Source organism: Macaca mulatta, chromosome 1 (assembly GCF_049350105.2).
Source record: "Macaca mulatta isolate MMU2019108-1 chromosome 1, T2T-MMU8v2.0, whole genome shotgun sequence".
Taxonomy (NCBI): domain Eukaryota; kingdom Metazoa; phylum Chordata; class Mammalia; order Primates; family Cercopithecidae; genus Macaca; species Macaca mulatta.
In genome coordinates, this window is record NC_133406.1 from 125,326,268 (window position 1) to 125,340,198 (window position 13,931).

At 37.2% G+C, this 13,931-nt stretch overlaps 1 protein-coding gene across 1 annotated transcript in view; it reads right to left on the reverse strand.

The window, feature by feature from the left end:
• Positions 1-13,931, reverse strand: part of SYCP1 (synaptonemal complex protein 1) — a 116,953-nt gene that overhangs the window by 41,393 nt on the left and 61,629 nt on the right. The window contains exons 20-22 of the mRNA XM_077950631.1: positions 13,590-13,671; positions 10,843-10,905; positions 10,620-10,682 (exon numbers count right to left, since the gene is read on the reverse strand). Coding sequence (XP_077806757.1) covers positions 10,620-10,682; positions 10,843-10,905; positions 13,590-13,671 — 208 coding nt within the window. The remainder of the gene's footprint in view (positions 1-10,619; positions 10,683-10,842; positions 10,906-13,589; positions 13,672-13,931) is intronic.

A 13,931-nucleotide genomic window follows, 5' to 3' on the forward strand; every position in this document is an offset into this window, starting at 1 on the left:
AAAACATGACCCCATATATTGGGCCATCAGGCAAATATCGATAAATTTCAAAGTACTAAAGTCATACAAGAGTGTGCTCTCTAATAACAATTCAATTACGCTAGAAATCAGTAACAAAAACACAATACGTCCCCTTAAATTTGGAAATTAAGAAATACGGGGGGGGGGGCATTGGGCTAAACAACACTAATTTACTATATATCAAAACCTATAGGACACAGACACAGCAATACTTCTTGGGAAATTTATAGCCTTGAAATGTGTACATTAGAAAGACTGAAAATTAATGATCTAAGAATTCATCTTAAGATAGGTCCGGGTGCAGTGGCTCACACCTGTAACCCCAGCACTTTGGGAGACCGACATGGGTGGATCACTTGAGCCTAGGAGTTTGAGACCAGTCTGGCCAACATAATGAAATCCCATCTCTACTAAAAATAGAAAAATTAGCCGGCGTGGAGGTGCACGCCTGTAATCCCAATTACTTAGGAAGTTGAGGCAGGAGAGTCGCTTGAACTCAGGAGGTAGAGGTTGCAGTGAGCCGAGATCACAGTCACTGCACTCCAGTGTGGGTGACAGAGGCAGACTCCGTCTCAAAAAAAAAAAAACGGAAGAAAACTTCCCAAATTGACAAACTCCTGGTGACACTGATAAAGAAAAAAACAAAAGAAGGAACAAATAACCAACATCAGATTAAAAACAGGATATTACTGTTTTTACCAGTAAATACTACAGACAATTCTGAAACTGTAGAAAATGTAGATGAATTGGATGAAACCCAGAAAAATATTATTTATCAAACTTGAAGAAATAGAACAACTAAGTTATACTGTAACTATGATTAAGTTGTTTCAGAAATTAAAAGCCTTTGCATAAAGAGAACTCTAGGCCCTGTAGCTTTCATCGATGAGTTCAACTTCAATGAGACATAATTTACACGTAATAAAATGCAAGGTTTTAAGTGTAAAGTTTAATAAGCTTTGACAAATTGTTTTTAAAACCATGTAATGGCAATACCAATCAAGACATAATTTCCATAATCCCAGAAAGTTCCCTCATATCCCTTAACAAACTAATAGTACCCTACTGAGGCAACCGTTGTTCTTTCTGTCTCCATAAATTGGTTTTGTCGATTCAAAAACTTCATTTAAATGAAATCATGCCAAACACACTCTCTTGTATATAGGTTATTCATTCAGCATATTACAAGATTCATCCATGTTCCTGTGAGTATCAGTAGGTCTTTTTTATTTCTGAGTAGTATTACATTGTATGAATATACCAAATTTGTTTATCCAGTCTCTTCTTAATGAACATTTTATGTGTTTCCATTTTTTATCATTCTGGATAAAGCTACCATGAATATTCTTGTACAAGATTTTTAGTGGACATGTTTCCATTTATTTTAAGTAAATATCTAGGAAAATAATTGTTGGATCACACAGTAGATGCATGTGTAGTTTTAGTAGAAACCATCAAAACATTTTCCATACTGTATGGAATACTGTATGCAGAGGCCACCTTTAGTCTACCCATTCTTCTGTCAATGGACACATGGGTTGCTTCCAACTTTTGGCTATTGTGAATAATGTTGCTATGAACATAGGTGAACACATATCTCTTTGAGACTATGCTTTCAATTCTTTTAGGTATATATCCAGAAGTGAAATGAGAGGATCGTATAGTTATTCTAATTTTATTTTTTTGAGGAGCCACAAAATTGTTCTCCACATTGACTGTACCATCTGACATTCCCATCATCAGTGCTCGAGAGTTCCAATTTCCCCACAACCTCATTAACATGTTATTTTCTATTACTTCATTAGTACCCATTCTAACAGATATGAGGTAATATCTCATGAGATTTTGATTTGCAATGAACAGTGATATTAAGCATATTTTCATTTTTATGTGCTTATTGGCCATTTGTGTATCTTTGGAGAAATATCTATTCAAGTCCTTTGCCCATATTTTTTTTCCAGGCCAAGATGAATTTATTGATGAATTCTACAAAGCTATTGAGGAAAAAATAATACCAATTCTAAACAAACGATTCCAAAATATTGAAGTGCCTTGAAGTACTGTAAGAAATAAATGTTCATTGTTTATACGCCACCCAGTCTACGGTACTTTGTTATAGAAACCTAAACTAAGACAGCTATACTTTGTTGCATTATTTTGTAGTGGTTGCTCTAAGGAGGATAGTATATATCACTAACTTATCAAACTCTAAGTGTTAATATTGTAACTATTTCATATGCAATGTAAAAATTTTACAACAAAATAGTTATATTTACTCCCTTGTCCTTTGTGTTATGGAAGTCACATCGATTATAAACTCTATAATAGCAATTTGTTTTCCTTTAAGCAGCCATATATACCCTTTTAAAATTAAAAGAAAAATATGTTGCCTTTTAAATTCATCTCAGTATTTACCATTTCCAGTGCTTTTCACTTCTTCTATTGATCAAAGTTTCCATCTAATGCCATTTTCCTTCAGCTTGAAGAAATTCCTTTAGTATTGCTTAGGGTACAGCTTTTGATGTCATGTTGTCTTCATTTTATAAAGATTTTTGCTGCATACAGAATTCTGGGTTGATGGTTTATTTTTGTTAGCATTTTATAAATGTCATTCCTTTGTCATCTGACCTTCACTGTCCTGATACAAGGTCAGTCACCATCTATGTCATTTTATATGTATCTATGTCATTGTTGTGCAATGTGACATTTTTTTTGGTCTGCTTTTAAAAGTTTCTTTTTATCTTTGGTTTTAGCACTTTGACTAAGATATGACTGCCGGCATAAGGTTTTGTGTCTATCTTGCTTTGGATTTGCTGAGGGCCATGGATCTGCGAGTTTAAGTGTGATAAATTTTTGAGAAATTTCTCAATTAATTTTATTTGTCAAGGTCAGGTACAGTCACTCATACCTATAATCCTAGCAATTTGGGAGGCTGAGGCAGGTGGATCACTTGAGCCGAGGAGTTCAAGATCAGCCTGGGAAACATGGCAAAACCCCATCGCTACCAAAAATACAAAAATTAGCTGGATGTGATGGCATACACCTGTAGTCCTAGCTACTCAGGAGGCTAGGGTAGGAGGATCACCTGAGTCCAGGAGGTCGAGGCTGTGGTGAGCTGTGATCGCTCCACTGCATACTCCAGCCTGGGTGACAGGGTGAGACTCTGTCTCAAAAGTGAAAATTTTATTTGCCCTATTCTCTTTCTCTTCTTACTTGAGGATTCCAATTACACACTTAAAAACACTTGTTATTGTTCTACAGGCCACCGAGGCACTATTCCTCTTTTAAAAAATCTTCTTCTGTGTACCTCTGACTAGATAATTTCTACTTATCCAGCTTCCAGTTTACTGACACTTGATTCATTTGTCTTCAATCTACTATTAGGACCATTTGGTTTTGGCTTTGGTTTTGGTTTTGGTTTTTAAAGACATTTTACTTTTCAGTTCTAGAACTTCCATTTGATTATTTTCAGTTTCCATTTCTTCACTGACATTCCCCATTTGATCTTTCGTTATGACCATATTTTCCTTTCTGTCTTTGAGGATGTTTATAATAGCTGCATAAAAGACTTTATCGAGGGGCGGAGCAAGATGGCCGAATAGGAGCAGCTCCAGTCTCCAACTCCCAGCGCCAGCGACACAGAAGACCGGTGATTTCTGCATTTTCAACTGAGGTACTGGGTTCATCTCACTGGGGAGTGCCGGACGATCGGAGCTGGTCAGCTGCTGCAGCCCGACCAGCGAGAGCTGAAGCAGGGCGAGGCATTGCCTCACCTGGGAAGCGCAAGGGGGAAGGGAGTCCCTTTTCCTAGCCAGGGGAACTGAGACACACAACACCTGGAAAATCGGGTAACTCCCACCCCAATACTGCGCTTTAGGAAACAGGCACACCAGGAGATCATATCCCACACCTGGCCGGGAGGGTCCCACACCCACGGAGCCTCCCTCGTTGCTAGCGCAGCAGTCTGTGATCTACCGGCAAGGCAGCAGCGAGGCTGGGGGAGGGGCGCCCGCCATTGCTGAGGCTTAAGTAGGTAAACAAAGCTGCTGGGAAGCTCGAACTGGGTGGAGCTCACAGCAGCTCAAGGAAACCTGCCTGTCTCTGTAGACTCCACCTCTGGGGACAGGGCACAGTAAACTAAGACACACAGACACCTCTGCACAGACGCAAACGACTCTGTCTGACAGCTTTGAAGAGAGCAGTGGATCTCCCAACACGGAGGTTGAGATCTGAGAAGGGACAGACTCCCTGCTCAAGCGGGTCCCTGACCCCTGAGTAGCCTAACTGGGAGACATCCCCCACTAGGGGCAGTCTGACACCCCACACCTCACAGGGAGGAGTACACCCCTGAGAGGAAGCTTCCAAAGCAAGAATCAGACAGGTACACTCGCTGTTCAGAAATATTCTATCTTCTGCAGCCTCTGCTGCTGATACCCAGGCAAACAGGGTCTGGAGTGGACCTCAAGCAATCTCCAACAGACCTACAGCTGAGGGTCCTGACTGTTAGAAGGAAAACTATCAAACAGGAAGGACACCTACACCAAAACCCCATCAGTACATCACCATCATCAAAGATGATAAAACCACAAAGATGGGGAAAAAGCAGGGCAGAAAAGCTGGAAATTCAAAAAATAAGAGCGCATCTCCCCCGGCAAAGGAGCGCAGCTCATCGCCAGCAACGGATCAAAGCTGGACGGAGAATGACTTTGACGAGATGAGAGAAGAAGGCTTCAGTCCATCAAATTTCTCAGAGCTAAAGGAGGAATTACGTACCCAGCGCAAAGAAACAAAAAATCTTGAAAAAAAAGTGGAAGAATTGATGGCTAGAGTAATTAATGCAGAGAAGGTCCTAAACGAAATGAAAGAGATGAAAACCATGACACGAGAAATACGTGACAAATGCACAAGCTTCAGTAACCGACTCGATCAACTGGAAGAAAGAGTATCAGCGATTGAGGATCAAATGAATGAAATGAAGCGAGAAGAGAAACCAAAAGAAAAAAGAAGAAAAAGAAACGAACAAAGCCTGCAAGAAGTATGGGATTATGTAAAAAGACCAAATCTACGTCTGATTGGGGTGCCTGAAAGTGAGGGGGAAAATGGAACCAAGTTGGAAAACACTCTTCAGGATATCATCCAGGAGAACTTCCCCAACCTAGTAGGGCAGGCCAACATTCAAATCCAGGAAATACAGAGAACGCCACAAAGATACTCCTCGAGAAGAGCAACTCCAAGACACATAATTGCCAGATTCACCAAAGTTGAAATGAAGGAAAAAATCTTAAGGGCAGCCAGAGAGAAAGGTCGGGTTACCCACAAAGGGAAGCCCATCAGACTAACAGCAGATCTCTCAGCAGAAACTCTACAAGCCAGAAGAGAGTGGGGGCCAATATTCAACATTCTTAAAGAAAAGAATTTTAAACCCAGAATTTCATATCCAGCCAAACTAAGTTTCATAAGTGAAGGAGAAATAAAATCCTTTACAGATAAGCAAATGCTTAGAGATTTTGTCACCACTAGGCCTGCCTTACAAGAGATCCTGAAGGAAGCACTAAACATGGAAAGGAACAACCGGTACCAGCCATTGCAAAAACATGCCAAAATGTAAAGACCATTGAGGCTAGGAAGAAACTGCATCAACTAATGAGCAAAATAACCAGTTAATATCATAATGGCAGGATCAAGTTCACACATAACAATCTTAACCTTAAATGTAAATGGACTAAATGCTCCAATTAAAAGACACAGACTGGCAAACTGGATAAAGAGTCAAGACCCATCAGTCTGCTGTATTCAGGAGACCCATCTCACACGCAGAGACATACATAGGCTCAAAATAAAGGGATGGAGGAAGATTTACCAAGCAAATGGAGAACAAAAAAAAGCAGGGGTTGCAATACTAGTCTCTGATAAAACAGACTTTAAACCATCAAAGATCAAAAGAGACAAAGAAGGCCATTACATAATGGTAAAGGGATCAATTCAACAGGAAGAGCTAACTATCCTAAATATATATGCACCCAATACAGGAGCACCCAGATTCATAAAGCAAGTCCTTAGAGACTTACAAAGAGACTTAGACTCCCATACAATAATAATGGGAGACTTCAACACTCCACTGTCAACATTAGACAGATCAACGAGACAGAAAGTTAACAAGGATATCCAGGAATTGAACTCATCTCTGCAGCAAGCAGACCTAATAGACATCTATAGAACTCTCCACCCCAAATCAACAGAATATACATTCTTCTCAGCACCACATCATACTTACTCCAAAATTGACCACGTAATTGGAAGTAAAGCACTCCTCAGCAAATGTACAAGAACAGAAATTATAACAAACTGTCTCTCAGACCACAGTGCAATCAAACTAGAACTCAGGACTAAGAAACTCAATCAAAACCGCTCAACTACATGGAAACTGAACAACCTGCTCCTGAATGACTACTGGGTACATAACGAAATGAAGGCAGAAATAAAGATGTTCTTTGAAACCAATGAGAACAAAGATACAACATACCAGAATCTCTGGGACACATTTAAAGCAGTGTGTAGAGGGAAATTTATAGCACTAAATGCCCACAAGAGAAAGCAGGAAAGATGTAAAATTGACACTCTAACATCGCAATTAAAAGAACTAGAGAAGCAAGAGCAAACACATTCGAAAGCTAGCAGAAGGCAAGAAATAACTAAGATCAGAGCAGAACTGAAGGAGAGAGAAACACAAAAAACCCTCCAAAAAATCAATGAATCCAGGAGTTGGTTTTTTGAAAAGATCAACAAAATTGACAGACCACTAGCCAGACTAATAAAGAAGAAAAGAGAGAAGAATCAAATCAACGCAATTAAAAATGATCAAGGGGATATCACCACCGACCCCACAGAAATACAAACTACCATCAGAGAATACTATAAACACCTCTACGCAAATAAACTGGAAAATCTAGAAGAAATGGATAATTTCCTGGACACTTACACTCTTCCAAGACTAAACCAGGAAGAAGTTGAATCCCTGAATAGACCAATAGCAGGCTCTGAAATTGAGGCAACAATTAATAGCCTACCAACCAAAAAAAGTCCAGGACCAGATGGATTCACAGCTGAATTCTACCAGAGGTACAAAGAGGAGTTGGTACCATTCCTTCTGAAACTATTCCAATCAATAGAAAAAGAGGGAATCCTCCCTAACTCATTTTATGAGGCCAACATCATCCTGATACCAAAGCCTGGCAGAGACACAACAAAAAAAGAGAATTTTAGACCAATATCCCTGATGAACATCGATGCAAAAATCCTCAATAAAATACTGGCAAACCGGATTCAGCAACACATCAAAAAGCTTATCCACCATGATCAAGTGGGCTTCATCCCTGGGATGCAAGGCTGGTTCAACATTCGCAAATCAATAAACATAATCCAGCATATAAACAGAACCAAAGACAAGAACCACATGATTATCTCAATAGATGCAGAAAAGGCTTTTGACAAAATTCAACAGCCCTTCATGCTAAAAACGCTCAATAAATTCGGTATTGATGGAACGTACCTCAAAATAATAAGAGCTATTTATGACAAACCCACAGCCAATATCATACTGAATGGGCAAAAACTGGAAAAATTCCCTTTGAAAACTGGCACAAGACAGGGATGCCCTCTCTCACCACTCCTATTCAACATAGTGTTGGAAGTTCTGGCTAGGGCAATCAGGCAAGAGAAAGAAATCAAGGGTATTCAGTTAGGAAAAGAAGAAGTCAAATTGTCCCTGTTTGCAGATGACATGATTGTATATTTAGAAAACCCCATTGTCTCAGCCCAAAATCTCCTTAAGCTGATAAGCAACTTCAGCAAAGTCTCAGGATACAAAATTAATGTGCAAAAATCACAAGCATTCTTATACACCAGTAACAGACAAACAGAGAGCCAAATCAGGAATGAACTTCCATTCACAATTGCTTCAAAGAGAATCAAATACCTAGGAATCCAACTTACAAGGGATGTAAAGGACCTCTTCAAGGAGAACTACAAACCACTGCTCAGTGAAATCAAAGAGGACACAAACAAATGGAAGAACATACCATGCTCATGGATAGGAAGAATCAATATTGTGAAAATGGCCATACTGCCCAAGGTAATTTATAGATTCAATGCCATCCCCATCAAGCTACCAATGAGTTTCTTCACAGAATTGGAAAAAACTGCTTTAAAGTTCATATGGAACCAAAAAAGAGCCCGCATCTCCAAGACAATCCTAAGTCAAAAGAACAAAGCTGGAGGCATCATGCTACCTGACTTCAAACTATACTACAAGGCTACAGTAACCAAAACAGCATGGTACTGGTACCAAAACAGAGATATAGACCAATGGAACAGAACAGAGTCCTCAGAAATAATACCACACATCTACAGCCATTTGATCTTTGACAAACCTGAGAGAAACAAGAAATGGGGAAAGGATTCCCTATTTAATAAATGGTGCTGGGAAAATTGGCTAGCCATAAGTAGAAAGCTGAAACTGGATCCTTTCCTTACTCCTTATACGAAAATTAATTCAAGATGGATTAGAGACTTAAATGTTAGACCTAATACCATAAAAATCCTAGAGGAAAACCTAGGTAGTACCATTCAGGACATAGGCATGGGCAAAGATTTCATGTCTAAAACACCAAAAGCAACGGCAGCAAAAGCCAAAATTGACAAATGGGATCTCATTAAACTAAAGAGCTTCTGCACAGCAAAAGACACTACCATCAGAGTGAACAGGCAACCTACAGAATGGGAGAAAATTTTTGCAATCTACTCATCTGACAAAGGGCTAATATCCAGAACCTACAAAGAACTCAAACAAATTTACAAGAAAAAAACAAACAACCCCATCAAAAAGTGGGCAAAGGACATGAACAGACATTTCTCAAAAGAAGACATTCATACAGCCAACAGACACATGAAAAAATGCTCATCATCACTGGCCATCAGAGAAATGCAAATCAAAACCACAATGAGATACCATCTCACACCAGTTAGAATGGCAATCATTAAAAAGTCAGGAAACAACAGGTGCTGGAGAGGATGTGGAGAAATAGGAACGCTTTTACACTGTTGGTGGGATTGTAAACTAGTTCAACCATTATGGAAAACAGTATGGCGATTCCTCAAGGATCTAGAACTAGATGTACCATATGACCCAGCCATCCCATTACTGGGTATATACCCAAAGGATTATAAATTATGCTGCTATAAAGACACATGCACACGTATGTTTATTGCAGCACTATTCACAATAGCAAAGACTTGGAATCAACCCAAATGTCCATCAGTGACAGATTGGATTAAGAAAATGTGGCACATATACACCATGGAATACTATGCAGCCATAAAAAAGGATGAGTTTGAGTCCTTTGTAGGGACTTGGATGCAGCTGGAATCCATCATTCTCAGCAAACTATCACAAGAACAGAAAACCAAACACCGCATGTTCTCACTCATAGGTGGGAACTGAACAATGAGATCACTCGGACTCAGGAAGGGGAACATCACACACCGGGGCCTATCATGGGGAGGGGGGAGGGGGGAGGGATTGCATTGGGAGTTATACCTGATGTAAATGACGAGTTGATGGGTGCAGCACAGCAACATGGCACAAGTATACATATGTAACAAACCTGCACGTTATGCACATGTACCCTACAACTTAAAGTATAATAATAATAAATAAAAAAAAAAAAAAAAAAAAAAAAAAAAAAAAAAGACTTTATCTGCTAATTCTAACATCTGGATTATTTTGGTGTTATTTTTTATTGACTGATTTTTATACTATTGATTGACATTTGTGTTGTCTTCTGTTTGGGGCTAATACAAAGAATGCTGCTATAAATATTTTTGTACCTTTCTCCTTACTCTACCTAGGAATAGAAGAGCTGAATTATAAGATATATGAATCTGCTATGTTTATATAGAATGTCAACAGTCTATGAAAATCCTTGACTTAATTTTTAATCACATTTACATATTTTTAATTTCAAATACCATTAAAGGAAGGTATAAGATTTTTATGTTTCCTCCCAAAGAGCACATAATTAATACAATGAGAACTGCTGCTTTCCATTCATAATTCAAAAACTATTTATTGAATACTTACTGTCAGTCATTGTTCAAAGACATAGGAATAAAGTTACAAAATATGGCTCTAATATTAGGAGCTTATACTGTAAGGCTTTAATTTGTTTTATACAAGTAAATGGTTCTCAATCCCCTTCTGCAGCAGGATAATCACACATAGAGCTTTTTAAAATGTAGATTCCAAGAATCCATTCCACTTACTCAATTTCACTTTTTAATATGGAAGTAGGGAATATGACCACACACAAAGAGCTCATGCATGCACATATATTCTTAAGCTGCTTGAATCCAAGCTTAAGAAGATATGTGCATGCTAAATCACAGATGTATACTCTATTACAACTAAAAGAATTGATCTCCCCTATTTAAAAAGATAACAACCTTTCAACTTTTCAATTTATACTGCATAAACAAGTAGAATAAAATATCTAAATTCTCATCTCTTAATATTTAAAAAACAAAAAAAAGATGCCAAATACCTTTATCTCATAAACATTCAGTTGCTTGCTTTCTGCTGTACCTTTTTTTTTCAAGGCCTTATTCTGTTAAAAGTAAAAATAATTATATTTAGTACTAAAGTTATTCAAACTTACCTTGCCACTGACTTAGACTCAAATTACTAAAGGAAGAGAAAGCATTATTCTCTAAAACTGTGATGAAAATATCAGTTTGATTTTGAGAATATTTATAAAAAATACATACCTCCTGCTGAAGTTCTTCAATATACTTGTTTTTATTTTCAACTTGTTTCCTTAAATTGTTACACTAAAAAATTTTGAGAAATTATAGCTATTTTATTCAGTATTCCAGTCAAAACAGGCAATTTCAGACTAATAAAAATATTGCATAAAGTACTGATAAATGTCACTTCAAAATCATGGTAATTCCATTAATATAAAAATTATACTAAAATCACAAATTTTAATAAAGATCATCTAAATACAAATGCAATCATAGCTCACTGCAACCTCCAATTCCTGGGTTCAAGTGATCCTCTCACTCCGGCCTCCCAAAGTGCTGGGATTACAGGTGTGAGCCACTATACTCAGCCTCAGTATCCCTTTTTTAAAAAAAACGCATCTTTCTTTGTGAAGTAATGAATATGTTAACTAGCATGATTTAATCATTTCACAATGTATACATACATCAAAACATCACTTTGTATACCATAAATATAATTTTTCTCAGTTAAAAAATCATTTTTATGTTACTGCTTTTATGTCAACATTCATCATTCTTATCTTTGCAATGTTTAATTCCAAACTTTGCAACAATCCAATGAGATAGAAAGGATAGGTATTATCTCCATTTGAGAGATGAAGAAACTGAGGCTCAGATAGGTAAAATATATATAAAATAAAAAATGTCGGAACTAAGGTAGCAGATTGAGGGAAGAAAAGTGTAACGAAATTTAATGTCACACAAAATATCTGGGAAGTGTTTACAACCTGGATTCTTTCTGGGAAACTGTTTTAACAGGTAAGTTGAAATCAAAATATGGGAAACTGAAATATGCTAAAAATTTGTCATGCATTTCATTTTTTTCCTTAAATCGTCACTAATATTTTCTATATTGGCAAAATAAATTGTGTTTTAAATTCTTAATGGAGGATTTTATTTTACATTAAAAATTAAATTCATGTTTTTCTCCATGAACAAACAATAGGCTTAATGATCTGCAGTGGCCTCTGATACAAATTTTAAAGTAGTGAATTACATACCAAGTATTTAGCATATTAAGTTCATTTTTTTCAGGCTGAATTTAACTAATAAATATGAATTAAAAGAAAAATAGCTTTTCAGGGAGGAGAATGTGGTATAGTTTAAAGAATGTAGAAGACCAGCTCTACTACTTCTTTCTTAGTCATGTAACCTTTTGAAGGTTTTTATCCTTTGGAGGTCTGATTTCTCACTTTATAAAATAAGAGCAATAATGACTTCTAGTTAAGTGAAATAACACACAGAAAGAACCCAGAACGTGCTTGGTCTATTGTAAGCCCTTTAAAATGGTACCTTATCTCATCCTTGAACTGTTTCAATAGTTTTACAGCTCTCAAAAGTGTAAATATAATTTTAACGATCCTCATGTCAAAATTCTTCAATGGCCTCAAACTCCTAAATGCAGCTTAAGTGGCCTTAAATGATCCACCCTCATCTTTCCCCACCTTCATCTCTCCATTCTTACCTCTCCCTACCCTCATCTTTCCTCACTCTGCCCTCTACCATCACTACCTTAAACTCCATCTTTTAGTTACAATGAATTTTTTGTACTTAAATATGCCATGCTCTGATACTTTCAGACTTACACATACAATGTTTATGTTTTTTTAAACTTAGAATATTATCCTCCCTGCTATCCTTGTGTCCACCACCTGTCCTCCACTAATTCCTATTAATCTAAAGCTTCACACTGAATGTGACTTCTTTCAGGAAGCATGCCCTAGCTTAAGTTTGAATTAGATGTCCTTTCTATAGACCCTAATAGTATCCAAATAGAGGACCTATGTTGTGGTCTGGCCAACACCCTTTCCTGCAAGAATTCCTCTACTATAAAATTCACAGTAGTCCTGCTCAGTTCATGTAATTTGATGGGGGCTAACTCTATCTCTATGAGTGGACATGCCGCTCAGGCTTAGCCAGGTTACTCTATCCCCTAGCCACAATGATTGACTTGGGAATAAGTATGAATTGAACTAGGCCAGAGTCTTCTCCAAATTTTTTTAGAACTTTCAAGATGACTTTTAATAGCTTCCCAACTGATTCCAATGCCTTTCATCTCTCCCCATTCCATTCGCAAATATTAGACGGTGTCACCTCCTCAATAAAAAACTTTAATTAGATCACTACTATCTACCAAATAAATGAAATCCAAATGTAACACCCAGAACCGTGCCTGACACATAGTAGGTGGTCAATAATATTTGTTGAATGAATGAAAAAAACACAATCAAAGACCTCATAATCTAGATCGATCTTTCTACTTTGGCACAATTTTCTTCCACTCTGTATAATATATACTATAATCATGTCACATATCTTGTACTATTCCATTTTCATGACACTCTTCCCTAAAAACCTTATTATCTTAATTTGATATCATATTCACCAAAGCATGACACAAAATTATTAAACAATTTGTCACCCATATATTTTATATTACTGAAGTATGAGCCTTTTGTTTAGCCTAAAAAATGTTAGTCTACATTAAATATCGAACATATGTTAAAAGAAAATCAGAATTATGCCACTATTTCTTCTAGATATAGATAACAGATTAGTAGTAAAATAATCCAACTTTTCCTAAATATTTAAGGTTGATGGCTGATGACAGTCTCTAGATCACTATTATTTATACAACAGTATACTTCCCTTTATTTTAGTTTAGACATGTGGTGTTGCTTTTACGATTTGAAATTTTGTGATACAATCCATTATTAAATACAACATACATTTTCTTCACTCTTGTCCAATTTACATTTAACTTCATCTCTTTTCTGTTTTAGCTCTTCTCTCACATATTCCAGTTCATTTCTAAAAGAAAATGGAAGAGTTACATTATAATAAAATTATTAGGTCTAAAGAAGATCTCAAATAACTCGAAATAAGGAAGTCTTAAAGACCACATTCTTTAACCAAATGTAAAAAGCCAAAACTGAATGCTTCAGAATATAAGTACAAACAAGAGGCCAGGTGTGGTGGCTCACACCTGTAATCCCAGCACTTTGGGAGGCCGAGACGGGTGGATCACGAGGTCAGGAGATCGAGACCATCCTGGCTAACACGGTGAAACC